The sequence below is a fragment of the Misgurnus anguillicaudatus genome, chromosome 15 (assembly GCF_027580225.2).
Source record: "Misgurnus anguillicaudatus chromosome 15, ASM2758022v2, whole genome shotgun sequence".
Lineage (NCBI taxonomy): Eukaryota > Metazoa > Chordata > Actinopteri > Cypriniformes > Cobitidae > Misgurnus > Misgurnus anguillicaudatus.
The window spans coordinates 20,083,618-20,106,448 of NC_073351.2; the positions used below are offsets into that span (position 1 = coordinate 20,083,618).

A 22,831-nucleotide genomic window follows, 5' to 3' on the forward strand; every position below is an offset into this window, starting at 1 on the left:
TTTATTTATTTTCTTTTTATATGTTTTATATACATACACACACATGTAACTGATAATATTTACTGGTAACTTTTATTATCATTGATTATTACAGGTCATAATTTCATATGATTTTCCTATACATCACGTAAGTGTGACAGGTGGACCAGCTGTTAATTATCAGTTAGCAAAGTCCATATAAGTGCATTTCTAGACTTGATTGTTGAAGTGTTGTGCAATAAAACATAAATATTATATAACAGCATGATGCCTACATTAATCTGTAGTATGATAATGCTTGTTAAGCAGTTCAGTGTCAGGGCATTTGGCCAGATTGTGGACATGATTTATAAATGGCATTTATCTGGTTAATCCCATGTAGATGGCTCACTAATAATAATAATAATGTCACAAAAGATAATCATTACAAGGACATAGCATTCTGTCTAACTCGTAAAAGAACTTATTGGAAAGAAACGCCCTGTCTCTGCTCTGTCACCGCGTTTGCGATAGTCATCATCTTGCAAAAAACAGAAGCGGCTCTCCGAGAGACACTTTCATTACAAGTGAAATGATGGCAGAACAGGTTAGGGCTTGCCAAGCAATTCAGGAAATGTTCCCGTGTACACAGATGCATGCGTGTGAGGTGACTGCCTGTCTGAGCCCTTCCCTAGCGCAGTGGATGATTAACTCGCTAACAGCTGGGTGACCCTCTGTAAGACGCATGGTGCCCGATTTAACCGCCCACTTGATGTCAGATCTGTGTCCCTTATCTTACAATTTGATAAATGACTCCATCAACCAAGGCAGCATGGCTCTTTGATAGGTTTGCATAGCAAGATTGAAAAATGAACCCTTTTTGTCTTGTTTGTTTATGTGTAGATCATGAGAGCGCCAACACACCTGTCACCCGTGCCTCACCCGAGGAGCTGCCTGACTATTTATTGTGAGTAAAATCAGATTTCGGTTCATTTTACTGATTTAGGCTCAAACATAATGTCGTATTAGATACTTTTACATAAGATGACATCAGCATGTTTTATATGCTATGCAGTTTAAGTAAAAAAAATTCCAGAATTGGGTATGCCTGCATTTAATAGACCCACATACTTTGGAGTAAATTGATGGTCTTATTTTACAGAAACACTTTTGTTCCACAACTTGTATATTTTTTTTTAAATAAATTTGATGATGCAGTAGTGTAACACACCTAAAAGTTTTAGAAATGAACATGTGGAAAGCACAAAGACTAAACTTTCAGTTTTGTTTCTCATTTCAAAGGATGGTTCACCCAAAAATAAAAGTTGATACCTGTATAAATTGATTCTGTTGAACACAAAAGAAGACATTTTGATAAATAATGGAAAGCACACAGTTGACAGTACCCATTGACTTCCATACATTGTATTTGTTTTTCCTACTATGGAAGTCAACAAGTAGTGTAAACTGTGTAGTTACCATATTTTGTGTTCAGCAGGAAAAAAACGGGTTTAGAACAACATGAGGGTGAGTAAATGATGACAACTTCCATTTTTGGGTGTACCATCCCTTTAAATTCACAAACAGTCACACAGCAACGATGCTAAAGAAACGCATCAAGAGTAGACAACACTAACAAGTACAGGACATTGCAAGATGTAATGGCTATAACGCACATTTATTTTGATATGTAGTGCCACCTACTGGTTAAATAAATTCAGTTCTCTAAAGAAAACCTTTATTTTTTTCAGAATATACAACACTATTATGGACTCAGAGCAAAGACAGCGGTACTCTGAGGATTTCTGTGCAGAATATGCAGAGTACATTGAACTTCATGAGCGCATAGGCAAAGTTACTGATATTTTTGTTCAGCTGGGATCTAAGATAAAAACGCTTTCACCCGGGACAAAGGAGTATAAGGTATGTTAAAGAACATGTTTTTGTGTGAAAAAGTTTGTGTAAACGTTATTTATGGAATGAGTGAGGATAATGGCTTAGCAAATGTTATGTAACACTTATGTAATGCATGGTGTTAAAGGAAAACACCACTGTTTTTTAATATTTTACTATTTTTACCTCAACTTAGATGAATTAATGCATACATGTATTTATTCAGTGCGTGCACTTAATCTTTGTACAGCGCGTTCTGAATGTGTTAGCATTTAGCCTAGCCCTATTCATTCCTTGGGATCCAAACGGGGATGAATTTGGAAGCCACCAAACACTTCCATGTTTTCCCTATATAAAGACTGTTACATGAGTAAGTATGGTGGCACAGAACAAAACGTGGCGATTTTCTAAGCGCCCTAGGTCAAAGAGCTGCAAACTAAGTGCTCTTCCGCCATACAATATAGTTCTCATTTTTTATCCGCTTAAAAATCGCCACGTTTTACGTTGTGCCACCATACTTACTCGTGTAACTACTCATGTAGCAGTCTTTGAACGGGGAAAACATGGCAGTGTTTGGTGGCTTCTAAATTCATCCCTGTTTGGATCCTAAGGAATGAATGGGGCTAGGCTTAATGCTAACACATTCACGACGTGCTGTACAAAGATTAAGTGCACAAATTGGAAAATTATGGGTATGTATTAATTAATCTAAGTTGAATTAAGAACATAGTGAAATATTGAAAAACAGTGGTGTTTTCCTTTAATAATAATATTTTTGTGTGTGACTTTGTTTAATGTGTTTAAATTTGATTTTGTTTATGTTAGGTAATGGAAGAACAAATAATGGAGAAGTATAGGAAGTATAAGAAGGTAGGAACATTTTTTATTTTTGTAATCTTATTGATCTGTGTGTAAATATGTGTATATGTAACCTTTTTTTTATGTGAATTAATAAAATTACACTATCTTTTAATTTATCTCCTTATTTGTGGATGTGTTTCATGAAACCTAAGCTGTAATGTGTTTCCTGTCCAGCAGATGTCACTTGAGTTTACTATGTACTATACAGTTCAGTGCGTTAGTTCATAGAAACATACGGTTGGATTCCCGGACAGGGATTAGACTAGTCCTAGACTAAAAGAACTGTCCAAACTGACATGCAACATGCACTGACATATCTTAAAATACATCAGTGCCATTTATTTTTTCTCAAAATGCACACCAGTAATGTTTTTAATAAGGCGTGTATGTTAAAACTAGTTATATTTTGTAATAAACTAAGGCCTAGTCCTGGTTTAAGCTAATCCCTGTCCCCTACATATATTAACTAACATTTAAGTCTGAATGAGAATCAGGATAAGTATTTTTAATGATCCTGTGCACAATTTGTAATTTATGCTATATATATTTTTTGTCCATGCAGAGGTTCCCAGGTTACCGGGAAGAGAAGAAGCGGTGCGAGTATCTACATCAGAAACTGTCCCACATCAAAGGTCTGATTCTGGACTATGACCATACGCAAGCTCCTTCATAGTGCCAGGCATTCCTCTGACCTTCTGCCCTGTCTGGTCATACGGACCAAAAGAGCCCTCAGTGGAAATAAACCAGGCCCAGGTGTGGTTCCCTGAGCATGAAACGGCAATTTCCACTTCTCTGCACAAACTGTGAGTGACGGTGTGGAGACTGAGGACCCAAACTATCTAACAAAGGCCAAGACCTCCAACTAGTGACTTAAGCCCTTTAAAGTTATTTTTACTTTGTTCTTTGTCTTTTTTATTTTGTGTGTGTACAAAAGTGTTGCATTGACAAGGAATCTGGTTCGACATGAGACGCAACTTAAGCCAAAATAGTTTTGTTTTCCCCGTCATCTAACTCTGGTGCCCTTGATCATCTTACTTTGGCTCTGAACCCTGACCTTCGGGGTTTCTTATATGGTACAATCATAAAGGCCGGACGCTGAGAAATGATTATCTTGACTGTGTTTGCTGTCCGTCAGCAAGTTATTTGAGAACTTAAGCACAGTTTCTATTTTGATATTTTACTGAATGTATATTTGTAAGATCTTGACTTCTATAATAGAGGGTTTAATCACTGGATAAAATAAGGGAAGCCTGGAATCGTCTAGACTCTGGGATAATCCCACCAAACTCTGAAGAGTACAAGGGTGCAATTTGTCTTTTGAACGACGTCCATGTGAATAATGGTTTAAATGTCCAACCTAAACGGCACCAGTCAGTCTGTCAGCCTTTCTCTATTCTGTGTAGCTGCCTGATGGGCGCTGGCATCCAAATTTAATGTAGAAATTCTCAAGCCACTTTTGAAATGAAAGTGAAGGTGAAAGCTTGAAGCATTAAAATGAATAAAAGCCCTAATGTATTGCAGCAAATGAATATTGAAGCAATGATATTTTAATCCAGAGTCCAGTGCTCAAACCACTACAGCACACTGTGTCCTTAAAGTAATGATGGTGATATAATTTATTATTGTTATTATTATTATTATTATTATTAATGTTGTTGTTGTTGTTATTTGGACACTAAACAGCAGAAACAATCATGTTTTAAAGCACATTTAGTTTCATTATTTCTTTTTTGTTTTGTTTTAAAATAAAAATCTGTATTAATTGATGAAAGAACATATTCATTGTTTTACCTGTTGATGTCACAGGAAATTGTACATGTATGTTTTAATGGCGCTAAGTTACATTTCTAATGAGCTCTGCATTTTTTCCCTTTAAAGCATGAAGGCAACTTCATAAAGTGTAGCAGGCTTTCTTCAAACCTTAATATTTGTTTGGGTCATATTTTATGTGAATGAAAGTATACAGTATGTCTGATTTCCCAGAATGTAGTGCTTGTTAAACACACACATGGAGGACGTTGGTGGTCTTACGTTGAACTGGACCTAATGACCCAACATGAAAACGAAACCTTTTTAAATTCCAAGTCTTTCCAAAGTCCCCCCGTGTCCATCGGCTAACTATGCCATTTGCCTCATGTACATTATGGAAGTATTTTTGTGTCACTTTTGCGCTTTGACATTTCTCTTGTGGAGACTGCTGATCTGTTATTTATGTCACTACAGTGTTAGTTCCTCTAATCCTTGATCCTGATTTGTTATATGGCTGGAAAACTGATAGATTTGCCAAAATAGCATTGCTCTTTATATTGTTAACAGTTTGTTTTATTCTTTCATGGGGCAACTTCATGTATTGATGTAGATGCCTTAAATAAACTGGACCGAGTTAACTTAATATAATGGATGTGTCTCCTGCTCTTTTTCTTCGCCTACTGACTGCTTGTGTGTTTAGCATATTGTGTACTGTACCTGCTCTCAGAGTCATTTCCATAAAGACCGTTTTACATTTATGGTAATAGCATGATGTGTCGCTTTCATTTTGCAGCTCGTTTTTGAATATTGCTGTTATAAGGATTGACCCATAATGTCTAGCATGTCTAGCTAATACTGCTCATTTACTAAATCCACCCATCAGGCGATTTTTGTTTTCAGTTCTGAATATGGATGGGTTTAAAAGCCTTAATTCTACCAGGCTCAGGTTTAATGACAAATTGCAGTCACAGTTATAAGTAGATATTACAAATGCATCTGGCTGTTTAATTATTCTCTATCAATAAATACTTAATTTTTCACAACTTTAAGTGAAAAATTTTAGTTGAAAACACTTTTAAAAATACTTCAATTGTTAACACCTAAAATTATAAACTTTTTCAATTAAAATTTTCACTTAAAGGTGCAGTGTGTAAATTTTAGCGGCATCTAGTGGTGAGGTTGTGAATTGCAACCAACGCCTCAGTCCACTGCTCACCTCTTGCTTTTGTAACACAGAGAAGGTACGGTAGCCACCACCGGACAAACATGTCATCGTTGGAGACAACTTAGTAAAAAGTTTGTCTGTTAAGAGCTTCTGTAGAAACATGGCTGCACAAAATGGCGGCTTCGATGTAAGGGGACCCTCTGTGTATGTAGATAAAATGTCTCAGTCTAAGGCAATGAACACATAACGGTTCGTTATGAAAAAGGTCTTTATATACACCCCTGGTAATATAGTTTTGTATATTATTTTGCATTTCTGTCAAGAGATTCTTCTAAAAATTACACACTGCACCTTTAATGTTGAAAAAATGTACTTTTCGTATTTTACAGTGAGCTTTGATGTGGGATAAAACTGCTGAAACTGTACTGATAAGGCAAGTGGTGGTAAACATTTGCAAAAGCTGCTTTATTAAGTTCACAGTTTGTACTTAAAAACAGTTTGTGCTTAAAACAGTATGTGCTCACAACCACAACATACAGAAAAACAGCTTTCAGTAATGATAAACCAAAGCAGAAAACCACTGAATGACAAACTCCTACGGTAGCTAAGGTACATTAAATACAGCCTGTTCATTTTCTGCAATACATTTCAGTAAAATACTCTAGAATTGAGGTAGGATATTCCACAGATGGTTCTACACCTAATGGACCATAAACGTTAAACAAATATTTCAGAAAGTTTACTATCTGCTCCCAGTGCATATGGCCCCATAAAGAGCACCTGCTACAAAGAAAGTCAATACAATAGAAGAGACGCTGTCAAAAATACGTTAATTTACCATGATGATCATTAATTTTAATCTTATTCCAGTCTGTACCAAAGTGATATCTTTATTAAAATATTTAAAAAGTGCATAATATACACATGCATTACCTCTGCTATGATACATATTCATTAGCAGATGCATTAAGGCACTCTATTTCATAAAATTGTGCAAAGCGTGAGCTCATCTACACATTGAAAAATAAATCAAACATCACTGTTGTTAAGTTCAACATATTGTCTAGTTTGTTATCCATAAAAAAAATGCTGGGTAATTTTCAACTCAAAAGTTGGGTAAAAAGTACAACTTGTTGTTGTAATATAACCTATGATGGGTTGTTTTAATCTATTGTTGGGTCAAATATAAGCATTTTCTGGGTTATTTAACCCAATGCCTGGGTTTGTCCCTGTTTGACCCAACGCTGGGTTGAAAATAACATCTCAGTTGGTCCTTTCACAGTTTGTGTCTGTTAACAGTATGTGCAAAACTTAAAGGGAAACTCCACTTTTTTGTCCAGCTCCCCTAGAGTTAAACACCCGATCTCCACAGTTTTGGAAACCATTCAGCCGATCTCCGCGTCTGGCGTTATCACTTTTAGCATAAAAATGCCCAAAGAGTTTCGATATTTTTCCTATTTAAAACTTGACTCTTCCGTAGTCACATCATTCACAAAGAACAACGTAAAATTAAAAGTTAAGAATGAGAGTATAGGTCCTAGCCATATCGGCCTAGAAAATCGTAACTTTTAATTTTCTGTCGGTTTTAGTACACAATGTAGCTACGGAAGAGTCAAGTTTTAAATAGGAAAAATATTGAAACTTTTCGGTTATTTTTGGGCGCGATGCTAATGGTCTAATCAGTTTCAATGAATTATGCTAAGCTATGCTAAAGTCGCACCAACAGACCCGGAGATCAGCTGAATGGATTCCAAAATGGCAAAAATCAAATGTTTAACTCCAGGGGAGCTGGACAATGAGCCTATTTTTTTTTTAAAGTGGAGTGTCCCTTTAAATCTATATATCAGCAATTATCCTCCTTATGCATGTTGTACCAGTGTTAGAATGAGTTATCATCATTGATCAAATTTGTGTATAAACCATCAATTATGAAGCATTTTTTTACTTCACGGCTTGATTTTAAGGTTAGGCTTCAGAACTGTCAGTATGCCTAAAAGAGAAGAGACAAGACCACAGAAACCAACCACCCCTGCATTCGTTTTGAAAACACCAAGTGTGTCAAGAGGAATGAAAAGATCACAAACATTTTTAAGAGTATCAAGAACCACAGACGGGTGACTCCTGAGGCTCTCGAAAAGCAAGAAGAGAAAAGCATCAAGCTGAGGCACGATGACACAAGCCACATCCGGGCTTTCATTAAGGTGCTGGTGGACTTTCTGCTGGTAGTTTCTATCCCGAGACCTCTGCATCATAAGCTGGCTGATGCCATACACATCTCTGGTAAGATTCATGATCAAGGAGAGAAAATAAAACCGTGTGGCATTCAGGCTCCAGCGGTCTTTGTCGATGTCTTGTATGAGTCCAATACTTCTGGCCCACATTACGTTGTCACAAATAAAGTAGAGGGCACGGTTGAGGTTTGCCACAGTAAGGCAAAAACGGAGCACAGGGTCAGAAACTTGAAGAGTGCTTTTGGCCGCATGGATGGAGTTCACAGTGTTCCCGAGCCTGAATACTGGACAAGAAAAAGTTTATTTTTTTTGTGAAAATAGACACATTTAAAATTTATTAAAATATTTCACCATTAGGAAAAAAGTATTTTTAAAGCAAAATATATATATATTGGCAAACTGATTACATTTACCACTGTTCAATTTAAAATAAACTATGGTCGTGATAACTCTGATATGGACACCCTTTTAGGTTACTATAGTAAAATCGTGGCTCATTTTCGTATTAAATAATGCAATTACAAATAGTTTTGTTTTATATATCATAGTCTTCATTCATACGTTTTCGTCCAGAGCTCATATTGGACTCCAGATACTGCAGCTTTGTCACCAGCGCTTTTCTTTTCGCTTCATTTCTCAGTAGGTATTTTGCCAGTGCACATGCATACTGGGTTGCCCTATAAAAAAAACAAGGCTCAAACATTAATTTAAGTATAATTATTTAAATCAGACGTTATTTAAAGCATGACATTTTATTATAAAGACAGACTAACCTGAATAGGCGATCCCTGCCTTGACTTTGGTTAGTGAAGCTGACGAAAGTTTCCATCTGACAGCAACAGTAGTGCTCCACAAAACCGTGATATACGTGAATATTGTTAATAATGAATTAATAACTTTTTAAAAGTAATGCATACTGATAAATTAAATATCCGTTTTAGTAAATAAACGTGGAGATCCTCACGGAGCTGCGTGGCTACGTGAACTGGGTAAAGTCCGTGTATGCAACATACAAAACACACTTGCCGGAAACAAGGAACAAACTTTACAATGTTTGCGTTAATAATTCGGTTTGAATAAAAAAAAACATTCGTAACAAAAAAACTATGGGTAATTTAAACAGCATTTAAACGTTTAAATAATATATTTATGACGGGTTAATTCAATGGAAAATATGTTGCTTTTAACCTGTATTCGCTCTCTGTGCATTTTATGTAAATTGTACATTATTAAATTGTAATCACAGTCATAATGAAAATCATTAAAGGTTTTTCTACATTTTCAAAAGGATTTATTATTATATAACTACTAAAATGCCGTGCAAAAGTATTAAATCGGATGCTTTTCGGTGACGGACAAGCACAAGGTGTACTTCCTGAGTCAACCGACCAATCAGATTCCAGCTGAAGGAGTAGTGACAGCTATGGTGACAGCCGCATGGTGCTGGCTAGATGGGATGCAGCTACGGCTTAAATCCCGTGAAATTTAGTGTTTAGGGTTAGGTTTGTGGTAGATTTAGGATGTACTGGGATTTCACGAGATTTTTGCCGTAGCTGTATCCCTTTTAGCCACAACCTGCCTGCGTCCCAATGCGCCTACTATATCATAAAAGTCTGTACTGTTTTTGTTATGGGAAAATATGGACGTATGAGTACTTTCACTTGGACATACTAAATCTAAATTTGACTACTATTTAGTACTGACAGTATTCGAATTTGGACTAATTTTTTCTTTAAACGTATTATTGTTAATTATAAATTAAAACGTGTACTTTGGAGAAACAGGTAGGGTTTCCAATAAGTGTATAAACTTACACCGGCAGGGGGCAGTATATCATCATGAGTAAAATTTAGTGTCAATCTCATTCAACTTTTAGTAAATCCTAAAACAAAACCCTGCCTTTACACACACTATCCAAGCATATAACAATCATTATATTCAACTTAGTGTAAAAGGGTCTTTTGAGGTAAAATGTGCCAATATTAAATATGCTTCTGCTTTAACATTTATGCATTTTGCACATGCTTGTTCATTTTTATCAGTACCTCAATTCCCTGAGATACGAACCCATGACCTTGAAAGATCCGTGCTGTACCAGTTGAGCTGTAGGAAAGCAAAGGTTGTTATATTTATATGAATTATTTATTAAGAAAAAATTAAATTTTAATCCTAAGAAAGCTATTACATAACTAAAAGTTTATTCTAAGCTTTTAAATGTGGTCTATTGATATACAATACATTTTACCCAGTTCAATTTAAGCTGTGACTGTGTGGAAAATAACACTAATTCTCGGTTATTGACTAACAGGTTGCCATGTCGTATGATCGATTAGTGTTAATGCATCTAAGACTGTCACAGATGTTCAGTGCTTCACAATGTAAGTGAGTTTGGATGGAGATGTTTACTCTTGAGCTTGCACACCTAATGGAAGTATGGAGCATAAAGGAATATGAGCATATTATGAGATATAAGAATCATAGGAAAAAATAAGGCAAATAATTGTGTTACATTATATTTCCCACATATTTTCCCTTTTTGAAAAGCTTTGTTTGCCATCATTGTTTGATATTCATGAGAGCAGACCATTGTTAATATTTTAAACAAAATTTTAAAAGGTTAATCAATAAAGACCTTTTGATAGCCCGCTTTGCTTATATTTATCAAGGGTGCCAATATTAAGGGAGGGCTTGGCTGACTCCGCTGTTATGTAAGTTGTAAACAGTTATCACTATGTACTGATTTTCTTTGCCTATATTTTTAAATTCAATATGTATAGGGGGTCAAAATATAGGAATTTCAAGAAATCAAACAAGAATATGCCATTGTTATTGGAATTATCGATTAAAGCGTGGGTTATTTTAAACATGCTTGGAGGCAAATAAAAGTAAATTATTTCTGTATTTTCTCTTGCAGTCAACTCTTGCATGTGTTACGTGTACTGATATATATATAAGGGTTGTCCAAATTTAGTACATCATGTTCTGTTATGCAAGCATGAAAATTTCCTTTTAGACTGGAGCTAATGCAGTATCTGTGTGTGATGTAAATGCTCTCAAAGCTCAAGCATGTAAGGTTTTATAAGAATAAGAGACGATATTTGTGCCTTCTCTTAAAATAACATTACTGTGTTGTATGTGTATTTTTGTCACTGGCTGTATTTTTAGATCTAATTTGAACATTTAGTTCTTGCTTTTTTGGTCACAAGGGAAGATTTGAAGGAAAGAGAAGAATCCAGGCTTTATTTGTTTGTGCAGGTCATTATAAATTCCAAGAATAGTTTGGGCTTATCAAACATAGTAATGCAAGTGTATAAATGTTTTATTCTGAAGCCTTGTGGAGGTTAATGTAGAGTATCAAGACACACCACTGCCATGGGAACAATATCAACCAGTTCAACTGGGTTTACTCATCGTTGTCTCATAAGCTCTGATACAGTGAAATTCAAATAAAAATTATTAGTGTAAGATTTAGGATGCATTGAAATATTGTATGTACATTACAATAATAAAGAATTACAGTGATCTTAAAGTTTCATCACCCCCTAATGCCTTACAGTATAGGTGCATGAGGAACCAAGATGGCTTGTAAGCTTCAAACACACCAAGCGGTTTGGTGTATCATGGCTAATGTGTTATGTTGCTGTCTGCATAGTAGGTTTGATTTCTTGTCTTATCCTGTTTTGTTTATTTTTTTCACATGGAATCTCATATTGATATCACATGTGGTCATTATTCCAACCTCAAAATATGTATGATTTAGAAAGAGATCCTTTCATGTTTATATATTGAGCTGCCCAAAGCGCTCTGAAGAAACGACTGTTGAACGAGTTGTATCAAATAGAAATGCATTCAAGCTGTGTGTTCAAACGAAAGAGACAAAAGCCATTTCATGGAGCAAAGGATTTCAATTTTACTACATCATCTTTTGCTTGATTTTCCCCAGCCAGAATAGCTTTTATGATTTCCATTGCGGTTTTATCTGATTTAAAATGATGTCGCCTAACAAATTTGTTTGGATTTCCTTCTTTGATGTAATCTGGTTAGGAGCAACACTTTAGCATATATATTATGCTCTGATATTAATGACATTGATACTAATTCTTGGGCTGCTTATGTTGTTAAATTGAAAAGCCATAGCATTCATTTTAGTTTGAAGTTCACAAAGATGAATAATGTATTTTGCCCCTTTTTATAGGAAGCAACAGTAGATGTCATTAACGTATAAGACTGCTATAAACAAACCCAACTGCTTTTCATTGTAAGGATATATTATTTCAATAGAGGATGACAATGTGATGAAGAAATTATGATATTTTTACTTCATTTGCACGTCCGTTTGCATGTATTGGCGTATTGTGAATGTAAATGTCCAGATTAGATTATACACTAGACAACATTTAAAGTGGATCAAAACCTTTCTTAAAGTTGTCTTAAAACCAATTCCCAATACCCCATGACTAGTATAAATAACATAAACCTAAAAAAAAACATTTCAATTATGCAAAAAGAGGCATCTGCAAATAACCACCAGTAACTTTTTGGATTTTATTTCTTTCTGGTTATGCCAGGTGTCAGTTATTCAGAAAGCATACTTGCTAGTGGCTAGTGGTTTTAGGCAACCACATTAAATGATAGCCATTGATTTCTAGTCGTCTCATAAAATTGGTGTTGTTCATCCAATGCTTTGTACTTACTATGTAATACAAATAAATAAACATTGTACATGCTAAAAAATACCCAGCATTTTTTTAGAATGTAAAATGAGTATGTTGCATAGTAAGTAAAGTACATAAAACACAAGTAAAAGCACCTTTTACCTATAAGCAAAGAGGGCACTTTTTAAAAAGAAGTTAGACATTTGGGATTTTAGCATTAGACCGTCTTTCTTCGTCCATGCATTTCAGAAGTCATGTATATGTATAAAATGCACTCAGTGGCATTTTAAATGTGCAAGTCCTGAATATTCATGCCACTTCACAAAATTGGATGATATGCATCAAGGTTATTCTTAAAGCTATTAGGGTCTAAATTGATAAAACAACAAAGAAATATGACATTTTAAACGACTGCATTAGATAAAAAAATAAGTTGATTTGAATAAAGCTACAGTCCTGCTGTTTTCCAGTTCAGTTCTGGTACAAACTGTTCAAGGAAGTTAAAGCAGCAGGCAGATGATTTGTTCATTGTTAGTTTTTTTAAATACAGAGATAATGCTCCATAACAGTGAACAACTTCATGACTTCACTTATTTCTATTATATATGCATTGTTATTACTTTAAATGCACACTTTTATTTATTTTCATAGACTCATCTTTGATGATGTTTAGAATATGTATTGGCATGCAAAGCAAGTGACAGGAACACTCAGACAAAGCTTTTTTGGTGAATGAACAGAAGACTTTAGATTGACAGAAAACAATGACAACCTACCACAGCAATAAATAAATAAATTATATGAACTAACAAGCAAAGAAAATGATTACTGAATAGCTAAGCAGTTTTCAGAAAAATGTTTAAGTTTTGTTCATGAACGCATTAAAGCACTTTATACCTCTTTAGGTATATGTTTGAATCAATCGAAGCTGTTCGTGTTAGCTACTGGGTGTGTGGTTGGGTGGGTGTGCTTTAAAATGAGAATAAGGGAATTGTACTGTTGCAAGTTCAATTGCAGAGTAAAAGCGTCAGCTCCAGCTTTATACTCTTAAAAAAATGGGGGCTTTACAATGCCATTAAAGAATCTTTTGTGTCTAAATGGTTTCATAAAACTTTCAGTTTCAAGAAAGGTTCTTTGAAGTGAAAAAAGGTTCTTTAGATTATAAAAATGTATGAAAGAAATGGTTCTTTAAAGCAGTGGTTTTCAAATTGGGGCGTGGCCTCCTGGGGGTCCACAAGATTGTGCTAGGGGTGCCCCAGTGTTATGGTATTTTATAAAATACACTCATTTATCATAAATTCTGTGTAATTAAACCTCAGAAAAAGAAGGCTACTAACCAAAAAACTACATTGTATAATTCAATAAGTTTTGTTTAATTCTAATGTTATGTTTGAGAATATTTTATGTCATCAATTTTCTTTGACAATGGAGGGGCAGATGGAGGGACCACCATACACAAGGAGGGCCACGCACCAAAAAAGTTTGGGAACCAAACTAAATCTTTGGAACCAAAATGAGTTCTTATGGCAGCGCCGTGAAGATCCTTTCAAGCACCAAGAGTGTGACCGGAAAGTCTCATAGCACTTGAGCAGGACACTGAAATCTCTGGATGCTTGAGAGTGACCCATTCTGAGTGTCTGTAAGCCTTTTAGGATGAAAGCTTCTGCTGAATGGGACCTCATATAATTGGATAGTAACTGAAATGGTGCACAGTGGTATTAAAGCATCTACCCTAGATGAAGCAAGGCCTTATCCATTTGCTGGAAGATAGAACAAACATGTTTACTACTTATTTCTTCACAGATAATTAACATTGGGAGGGCAAATCAAAAATTAGGTAACTAAACTAAATTGACTGAATATCTTCAAATCAAATATGATACATGTTCAAAGATTGAATTTATTTGATGATTTTTGATATTTACGTTATATTAAGCATGGTATACTGCTTCAACATTTTTTGAAACATTAATACATTATTAGCCAACAAAGAAAGTATTATGTTTCTTTGTACTTTAGGACATGGTTCTTTTTGGGTGATGCTTTTTATTGGTGCAGTCTCGCCTTTTAGGTGAGTATACACACAGGGCCATGTGTGTTTGGATTTTGTTTTCCTTTCATAATAAAAACCTCCATTCAAAAACTGCATGTTGTGTTTACTTGTGTTATTAATATTTAAATTTGTTTCATGATCTGAAACATTAAAGTGTGATAAACACCCAAAGGGGGCCATTCTGTAACTTCTCTGTCTAATGTCCTTTTCAAGAAAACTTTCTGAAAACTAAACCAGCAACTTGGTCATCCAAACACTAAATAATGTTTATTTTCTTTAGTTAATTTTCTTATGTTTAGTTTTCTTTGCTTTATGCTTAGTTGTTCATTGTTTCTAGAAACTAGAATAATTATATAATAATTATTCCATTGTATTTATATGTTCCATTCTGTTGTAGTATGTGTGGTTGCAAGGTCAATAATGAGTCACAGGTAAGTGAAATTGTGAGGCAATTATTCCTTTGTTAGGGCAATTGCATAGGGCAATCTGTGAAAATGTTATTATTATGTAGGATGCTTTCCCTATTAAAGCAAAGAACATTACAATAAGAACCTTTGAAGATTTAAGAATCGCAGACAAAGATTAAGGTTTATTCATTGACTGCTGCTCTTTGCTCCCTGATTAATGATGAATGAAGAAAAACCCTCCAGCTGCTTATACTAACTTTATTCTAAAACCTTCTGATCCTTTACAATATAAACTAAAAGCACTTAGACCTGTAATGTCTATTACTGGACATTCATAATCCTCTCTTATTCTGCATTTATTGAATGTTATTTTAAGGATAAATATATATAATGAGCCAACACATTTTCACACCTTTTTAAAGATGCATTTGTTTGCATAAGTTTCTGAGGAATATGCTGTGCAATTCCTGAAAGGAAAAATAGGTATACTCTTTGCTCTTTGATGTACAAATATGTAAGGGACATGCCAGTTACAACCCACCCGTCTGTAATGTGTCATATTTCCAATAGGAATTGTTGGCTTGCTCAAAGTAGGTGTTACAGGAAAAAAGTTGAAAGCATGGGTTCAGGGTTCATGCAGTTAGTTTCAGCAGTCAATTACAGTAATTTCAACTTTATGTAGGCGGAAAGCCCGTTTCTCCATTATGTTTTATTTTGAAAAACATATTTTTACATATTTTATATAGGCTACTGTAAGCCATAAATATTTAATTATATTGTAATATATGCGCAGAGTGCTCTTAAATGTGTGCTAAATGGACTTACATTTTCCCAGGCAGCTATAAACATCATAAGATCATTGGTGATTCATGCTAATAAAGTGCATAGAACCGTGCATGTTCTTGTGGTACCATCAGCCAATCAGTATTGTCAGGACTCAATTTTTTGTATCTATAGAGTTATTATTTACATGACAGATGTTTCTGGAGCCGATTCCCAGACTGCCAGCAGATACAGTTGCTTTCTATTAGAATGCAATAATGAAGGAGAAGACTTGACAACGTAACCGATTGGTGATGTCATCCAAAAAGTTGTTTAAAAGGCAGGGCAGGTTATACATTTAAACAAAAGAATACGAAAACAGAGTTTTCTTTGTGGAAGTAATGTACACATTTACTGTAAATCAGTGTGTATAAAGAGAGTAAATATAGGGTCGATATAGGGACCTTTATGGGTTGTTGAGGCCATTATTTTGTCTTAATTTGGCCACAACTTTCTCTGTTTCAGCAAATTAAACTATTTTTTGTGACAAATCTTATATTGACACATATTTTGAGAAAATGCATTGAAATTTTTAAAAACTCAACAATATACCACGGGCAAATTTACCCTTTTGGGTTGTTTGTGGCCAAAAAATGCACTAAATTGGCTGTAAAAATGTATCAGATGAATTATTTCACATTTATTTGGATAAATCTGTTAATCATTCTCAGTACTGATCAAAACTACCAAATGTTTACAAAAATTACAATTATTAACTAATTGCCAAGTTACTATACGTTACGTCACAGATTTGGGAAAAACACACAAAATGACAGATTTCAATATAAAAAGTGATTGTGGACTGGAGTTTTAAAAACCTTTTAGCCTTTGGCATGTCAAAGATTAGTAAAAACATTGGCTTTGATGCATTTTTAGTTTATGTGCAGCATCAGATTTTAAGTTGTTTGGGCTTTTTTGCCCCATTAACTTACATTATGATGGCACTTTTTTGATTGCAAAGCCATGACACCATATAATCATGCATTCTTGATTGTTTGAGGTTTTTTCTTTTGCTAAGAGGTAAAATTTGTCATTTTTACTGTAGATCACCATGTGGCACCATTAACCCTTTAGTAGGCCTATGCAAAAACAGAGCTTATTTCTGTTTTGTACAGTGAGATATATGAAGTAGGCTATAACAGAGTGTGTGTGTGTGTGTGGGGGGGGGGGGTTTGATTAGTACTGAGGTTGATTAACTACGAAGCCCCTAAGGGGACATGGAGCAAAAATGAAATAAATTATTGGTTTAATAAAGTTTAGTTTCACATGCACACACGATAGTTTCACGTGCACACGCAAAACTAAACTTTATTTAATTTAAACTATTGCGTTTAAGTTCACGTGCGCACGTGAAATATTCGTGAAAAACTGCATATGAAAGTTTCACGGGAGCACATGAAACTAAACGTTTGATTTTTTTTACTCCAATGTCACCTTAGGGGCTCGGTAATTAACAGATTTATGCAAAAAAAATCTGATAAATCTTTACAGCCGTTTAATTTAATTTTTTTGGCCACTAACAACCCGAAAGAGTAAATTTGAACAACCCACAAGGGTTAAGATAATTAAATCCAATTGGACATATGACAGATTATTTCCTGTTCTTGTTTCAGACTGATTGAGTTTTCTAATGTACAGCTGTAAATGATGCATGACATTTACGCATTTATCAGATGTTTTTATTTAAAGTGAATTAGCCTTTCTTTCTTTTATCAGTGTTTCCCTGGAATCAAAACCATGACCTTTGTGATGCTAACATAATTACAACTTTTACAACTTTAGCTTGCAATATGTGGAAAAAGAATTACTCATGACTGTATCTAAATGACCAGATATTACTGGTTTATTCATTCCAAGTTCACATTTCATTCTAAATGCATGTGTAGGCTTTTACAAAGTTTAGCCAGAATAGAACTAACAACAAAAGCAAATGCCGTTTTATAAAGACATATTATCACAGAAATCCCGAGGGTCATGACATGGTGATGCAGTCATAACTGAATATGTTTCCCAAGGCTATCTGAAATATCCTATAGACCTAAAAGCAGGCATTTACTGGAGTGAATAGTCTCTCTGAATAACATACATGGCTAGAACAGGATTTCATATTCTACTTGACTATATATTCATTTGAAATGGGAAGGCAAAAGGTCAGCGGAAAAAATATTGCTTCCGCTTTGCATACAGAGGGGTTTCTTTTACCAATAATCTGAGAAGAAACTTAACAAGTATGAACCTTGCATGCATCAGATCTTCAGCCTTACTGCAGACAAATATTTGTTTAGACAGTAGTTGCTCTCGTAGCTTTTGTTTTGTTGCTATGTTGTTATGCAGGACTGACTCCCAACTTGTTACTCCAGAATAAAATATAATCACAGAGCAATGAATGAAAAGCGCTGTGTTCCAGGGCCAATTAACCAGGGCATGCGGCAAATATGCATTGCAAATGTGAGGGCAAAATTTTAATTTACCATAACAAACACACCGTTTCTTAATATCTAATATATTTCCTTATATTCTGTTCTAAGTTTGGATATATATATATATATATATTAAAGCAGAACATGGGTTGATGTTTCAAGGAAAAACTGGCTCTGAAAAATTGCCAGTATTAAAAAGGTCCTAATATGTATCATTTAGGTACAAATTATGTACCTTTGAGTTACCAATATGTATCTTTGACATACCAATAATATGTCCCTTTGGGGTACTTATATACACCCTTTAGGTACAAGGTGCACTTGTTGAAACAATATGTCCCAGTGACAGTGTTTGTGCCTTTATTTCTGAGAGTGTATTTGGCCAAGTTGTTTAATAAAGAACACTAAAAGGCAGATTATTGGATGTAGCATCAAAATGACTTTAATAAATAAAAAGGGCATTATTAAACAAGCACAAATCTTTCTTCTGCTCGGTGCAAAGACCTTGAGACAACAAGAATAACTTATTAGAGGTCACAGTAAGTGTACAGCTTGTGAGCAATTGCTTTTCATTTGTTTTGAGCTATAAAATTGTCTCTCAGTGTTTGAGTGTGTACTTGAAACATGGGCAGACTGATTAATCCCTATACTGTAGATGTCAACATTCCTAAAGGAGTGATTTACTCATTAAAAGCTTTTTAATTTTTTATCATACATCCCTAAAAGTGCAATGTACAAGATTTTAGAAGTGAATGTCATAATGTAAAATGAATCTTCCGATCTTGGATCTAGTTTCGCAGATAACCCTAAGGCTTTGCTTTCATCTCTGCTAAATGACTTTAGGCTACCGAAAGCAGATCAATTGGAATAGCTGAACCAACTGTGCTGTAAGTGATAACTATGTCTAGCCTTGATACGTGCTGACAATTTGATCATTTATGTCAATTTAAATTGTATTCAGCAAGGTTAATGTGATTATTCTGGAGATTTATCTCTTTGCTCAGAAGGGTGATTTTCACAAAATTGAAGCTAATAGCATCTACAGTACTTGTTTTGGGTAATGGTTTTCTACGAATATCCTTAGTTTACTGCTCAAGTTAGCTTTAGTTTAGAGTTATTAGAGAAATATATTTTTTTGTAGTCATTATGCCAAAGCAATTGGTAAATGAATATTGTATGGTTTCAGTGGATATCTAAAAAGTCTAAGCTGCATGCACACCGTCAGTGACTAGCTTGAGAGAGCTTGGCTACTTCTGGAGACATGAGTGACAGCAATGTCCTCTTGGCCTATTTACTTGAATGGGAAAAGACAGGGATCTCTAAAATCGTGTGGCAGAATGACAATTAAACAACATATTTCTGATAAAAAAAGCTTATTTACAATAAAACATCTAAGCTCGTTATATGCTCTTTAAGGCATGACACAAGTAAACCATGAACTTTTAAACAAAATGATTCAGAAATATACTGAATCGTGTGCAATGTTGTTTATGTAAATTCATCTAATAAATAAGCAACACCAGACAGTTCAATGAACTGGATAATATGCTGTCACTACTGCACAACCGCAACAACATTATTTGAATAAAATCAGATTGACTCATCAGTGAAACACACATGAAAAATAATGACATTTATGTTAATGAATTTACTGACATGGTCTGGCTGTCTGCTAATCTTTATTTGAAGAAAGAGCAATAATGTTAAATCTCTGTTGACCCATGACATTTCATTTTACAGTTCTATAATTTCTCTGCCATGTTAACCTGCACATGAATATTATGCATATGAATGCGCTCATGTTTGGTCAGTGTCGTGCTCACATCCTCGAGCAGATTTGTTCTTTTAAAAACATTAGAAAATTTACATAAATAAATGCACAGGCAGTTGACACCTTTAGAGCGGTCTCATTTATAAAGGTTACTCTCCTACATCAAGACGATCATCTGTGAACAGGGAAAACACTAGTAATGGTAAAGGGGTCATTCTACAGAAAAGGTGGAATTCGGGTGATGGATATCTGCTTAAATAAACTTCTTTCAACATACCCAAAACTTCTTTAATAGCATTAATTAACTTGACAAATCTATGAATCCGCAAAACGGGGAGCTTTATGTTTAACTTTTTAATACATTTTAATTAAGAATCCATGACGTAATATCTTCAATACCTGACAAAATGAGAAATAGATAATGAATATGATATAACTTATAAACTTAAACATTTTTCCATCTTGTTTTGTTTTTATGCTTTTATGTTGGTCAGTTAAAGGAATAGTGCTTAGGAAATAGTCATTAGATAAGTAACACCAGTGACGGTAACACCAATGACAATTTACTGAATTTTTTTTTTTTACAAAATGGCTGCCATTAGCCATGTGCTATTTCATCAGAGATGTAACAATCACATACTTATTCAGTATAATGTATTTTTATATAAAGATCTTAACACTCCCAGTTATAAAAAAAGAGTAACACCAATGACATCCAAAAATCTTATTTCAAAATTCTTAGATATATCATGATATTTTAGTCAAATAAGGTAAGACATCTCACAAACCTTTTGCCTTCCTCCACTGCACTTCTTCCACTGACCTCTTGTCCCAAGAAAAACTTCAAAGAACTGATGCAGTGTTTCAAAATAAAGGTGCTTTGGTTAGGGTTACATCAATGACATCAATTTGGTGGACAAATATTTATTTGATATTATTCATATTAATAGTGTATTTTTTACCATTTCAGTGTTGTAGTAAATTCATACAGGGTTAAAGGTAAATGTAAATTAGATTTGTTTTACAAAAACATGCATGTATGATCAAAGGGACAGAACAATTTTCAGGACCAGACATTAAAAAAAAAGTTTAAAAAAAGGAAAAAAAGAAAATTAAATAAATAAACTCTCTCATAATTTTAAGGACAGCCTATATTTATTAAATATATATCATTATGGGATTATTGGGTCAAATGATTAAGGGGTCTGCAAAAGCAAGGGACAAGCATTTCAACCTTTTTTGTAGAATGACCCAAACAATAATATTATATTGTTTCATTAAAATAACGATTGTGATTAATAATGATTTTGCAAAGGTTTTTAAGGCAGAAAAGCATCTGTTAGGGCTTTTTAAGAAACAAAATTACTGGACCTTGCGTTTCACTGTTTCAAATGAAGGAAGATGCATGGCTTGCTTTCAGAAATAGATCAAAGCCAGAACATTGAGTATATACAGTAAGTGTGTCACCTGATCAGCAGCAGTGTCACAGCCTGTACTGTCTGACACCTCTCCAATCTCATTCAGAACACAGGTAGAAACTTTTTTTATGTGAAGAGCAGCTGTCGGCCCCCATAGTTTTATGCTTAACTTTTTTCTTTAAAACATTTCACTTAGGGGTTAGGCTGCATTTTTTTTTTTGTGGATCTGTTTCAGTGGCGGCAGGTGATTTTTGTCAAGGGCGCTCGATGCAAAGTTCGTCACATAAACTCATGCTCTGCTAACATATACACTTTTTACAAAACCTTGTGATTTGTTTTGTATTTTTGCTGCCCTACAATTCTTAACCATTACAGCAAAATACAAAATGTCAATTCTCCACACTCTCAGAAATAAAGTTATAAAAGCCAACATTGGGACTGTACCCATTAAAAAGGTCCTAATATGTACCATTTAGGTACAGATATGTATACATTGGGACCTTTGAGATACTAATATGCACTCTTTAGGTAAATGTGCACTTTTTGAAAATATATAATGATCTTAAAGGACAAGTTCGGTATTTTACACTTAAAGCCCTGTTTTCAGATTGTTTATGATGAAATAGAACGGTCTTGACTGAAATTTCGACATATGCAGCTGCCCCGAGAATTTTCGGGTGTTTGTTGTTTCACCTCCCACCTCTACAATGGGTGTATAGGTGCACTGGAACAATCCTTTCTAAAATGCATTAAACTTTTGTTTAAAAAGACGTGAAACTCACCGAGTGGTCAGGGTTGTTCATTGAAATGCTCACACAAAAATCACTGCAAAAGATGCTTGTTTTACCATTCGTTGTAAACTTGTGGACCTATTTTTCCAAACGCCTCACACCCGTATATTCTTCCGCTGAGCGCTTGAATAACAGACACTCCAGCCCAGTTGGTGGCGATAATCCACCTTTTTGCCAAATGCAAGAATACAAACAAGGTTTCCGGCGCGGAGTAATACCGTACCTCACAGCACATCTAATACAAGTCAATGGAGTTGGACAAAACTACGATAAAATCTGTTGGAATGCGTCTTTTGCAGCAATTTTTGTGTGACCATATCAGTGAACACACCTGACCACTCGCTGAGTTTCACGTCTTTGTAAACGAAAGTTTAATGCATTTTAGAAAAGATTGTTCCAGTGGACCTATATACCCATTGTAGAGGTGGGAGGTGAAACAACACACACCCGAAAATTCTCGGGGCAGCCGCATATGTCGAAATTTCAGTCAAAACCGTTTCATCATAAACAATCTGAAAACAGGGTTTTAAGTGTAAAATACCCAACTTGTCCTTTAAAATGTGGAAGGGGAAATGAGAAAATAATGTAAACATAAAAAGAAGTGTCCAAATCACTCTTATACAGTAAAGTTACTTTG

At 34.7% G+C, this 22,831-nt stretch overlaps 2 protein-coding genes across 2 annotated transcripts in view; one reads left to right on the forward strand and one right to left on the reverse strand.

The window, feature by feature from the left end:
• Nucleotides 1-5,109, forward strand: part of LOC129418912 (RNA polymerase II elongation factor ELL) — a 37,562-nt gene extending 32,453 nt beyond the window's left edge. Inside the window, exons 9-12 of the mRNA XM_073853579.1 lie at nucleotides 862-925; nucleotides 1,710-1,881; nucleotides 2,677-2,721; nucleotides 3,275-5,109. Of these exons, the coding sequence (XP_073709680.1) occupies nucleotides 862-925; nucleotides 1,710-1,881; nucleotides 2,677-2,721; nucleotides 3,275-3,385 (392 nt within the window). The 3' untranslated portion in view covers nucleotides 3,386-5,109. The remainder of the gene's footprint in view (nucleotides 1-861; nucleotides 926-1,709; nucleotides 1,882-2,676; nucleotides 2,722-3,274) is intronic.
• Nucleotides 5,110-6,454: 1,345 nt separating this feature from the next.
• On the reverse strand, nucleotides 6,455-8,940 carry pex11a (peroxisomal biogenesis factor 11 alpha). The gene is made up of 3 exons (XM_055174862.2): nucleotides 8,631-8,940; nucleotides 8,419-8,534; nucleotides 6,455-8,141 (listed from the first exon to the last, which is right to left on the reverse strand). The coding sequence occupies exons 1-3, from the start codon at nucleotides 8,684-8,686 to the stop codon at nucleotides 7,573-7,575; spliced, it is 741 nt and encodes a 246-aa protein (XP_055030837.2). The 5' UTR covers nucleotides 8,687-8,940; the 3' UTR covers nucleotides 6,455-7,572.
• Between the last annotated feature and the right edge of the window lie 13,891 nt (nucleotides 8,941-22,831).

Coding starts and splice junctions, on each gene's coding strand:
- pex11a (XM_055174862.2), bottom strand. CDS start 8,686: ATGGAAACTTTCGTCAGCTTCACTAACCAAAGTCAAGGCAGGGATCGC. Junction 8,535..8,630: donor GGCAGGGATCGCCTATTCAG/GTTAGTCTGTCT, acceptor TTTTTTTTATAG/GGCAACCCAGTATGCATGTG. Junction 8,142..8,418: donor TATGAGCTCTGGACGAAAAC/GTATGAATGAAG, acceptor TTTCTTGTCCAG/TATTCAGGCTCGGGAACACT.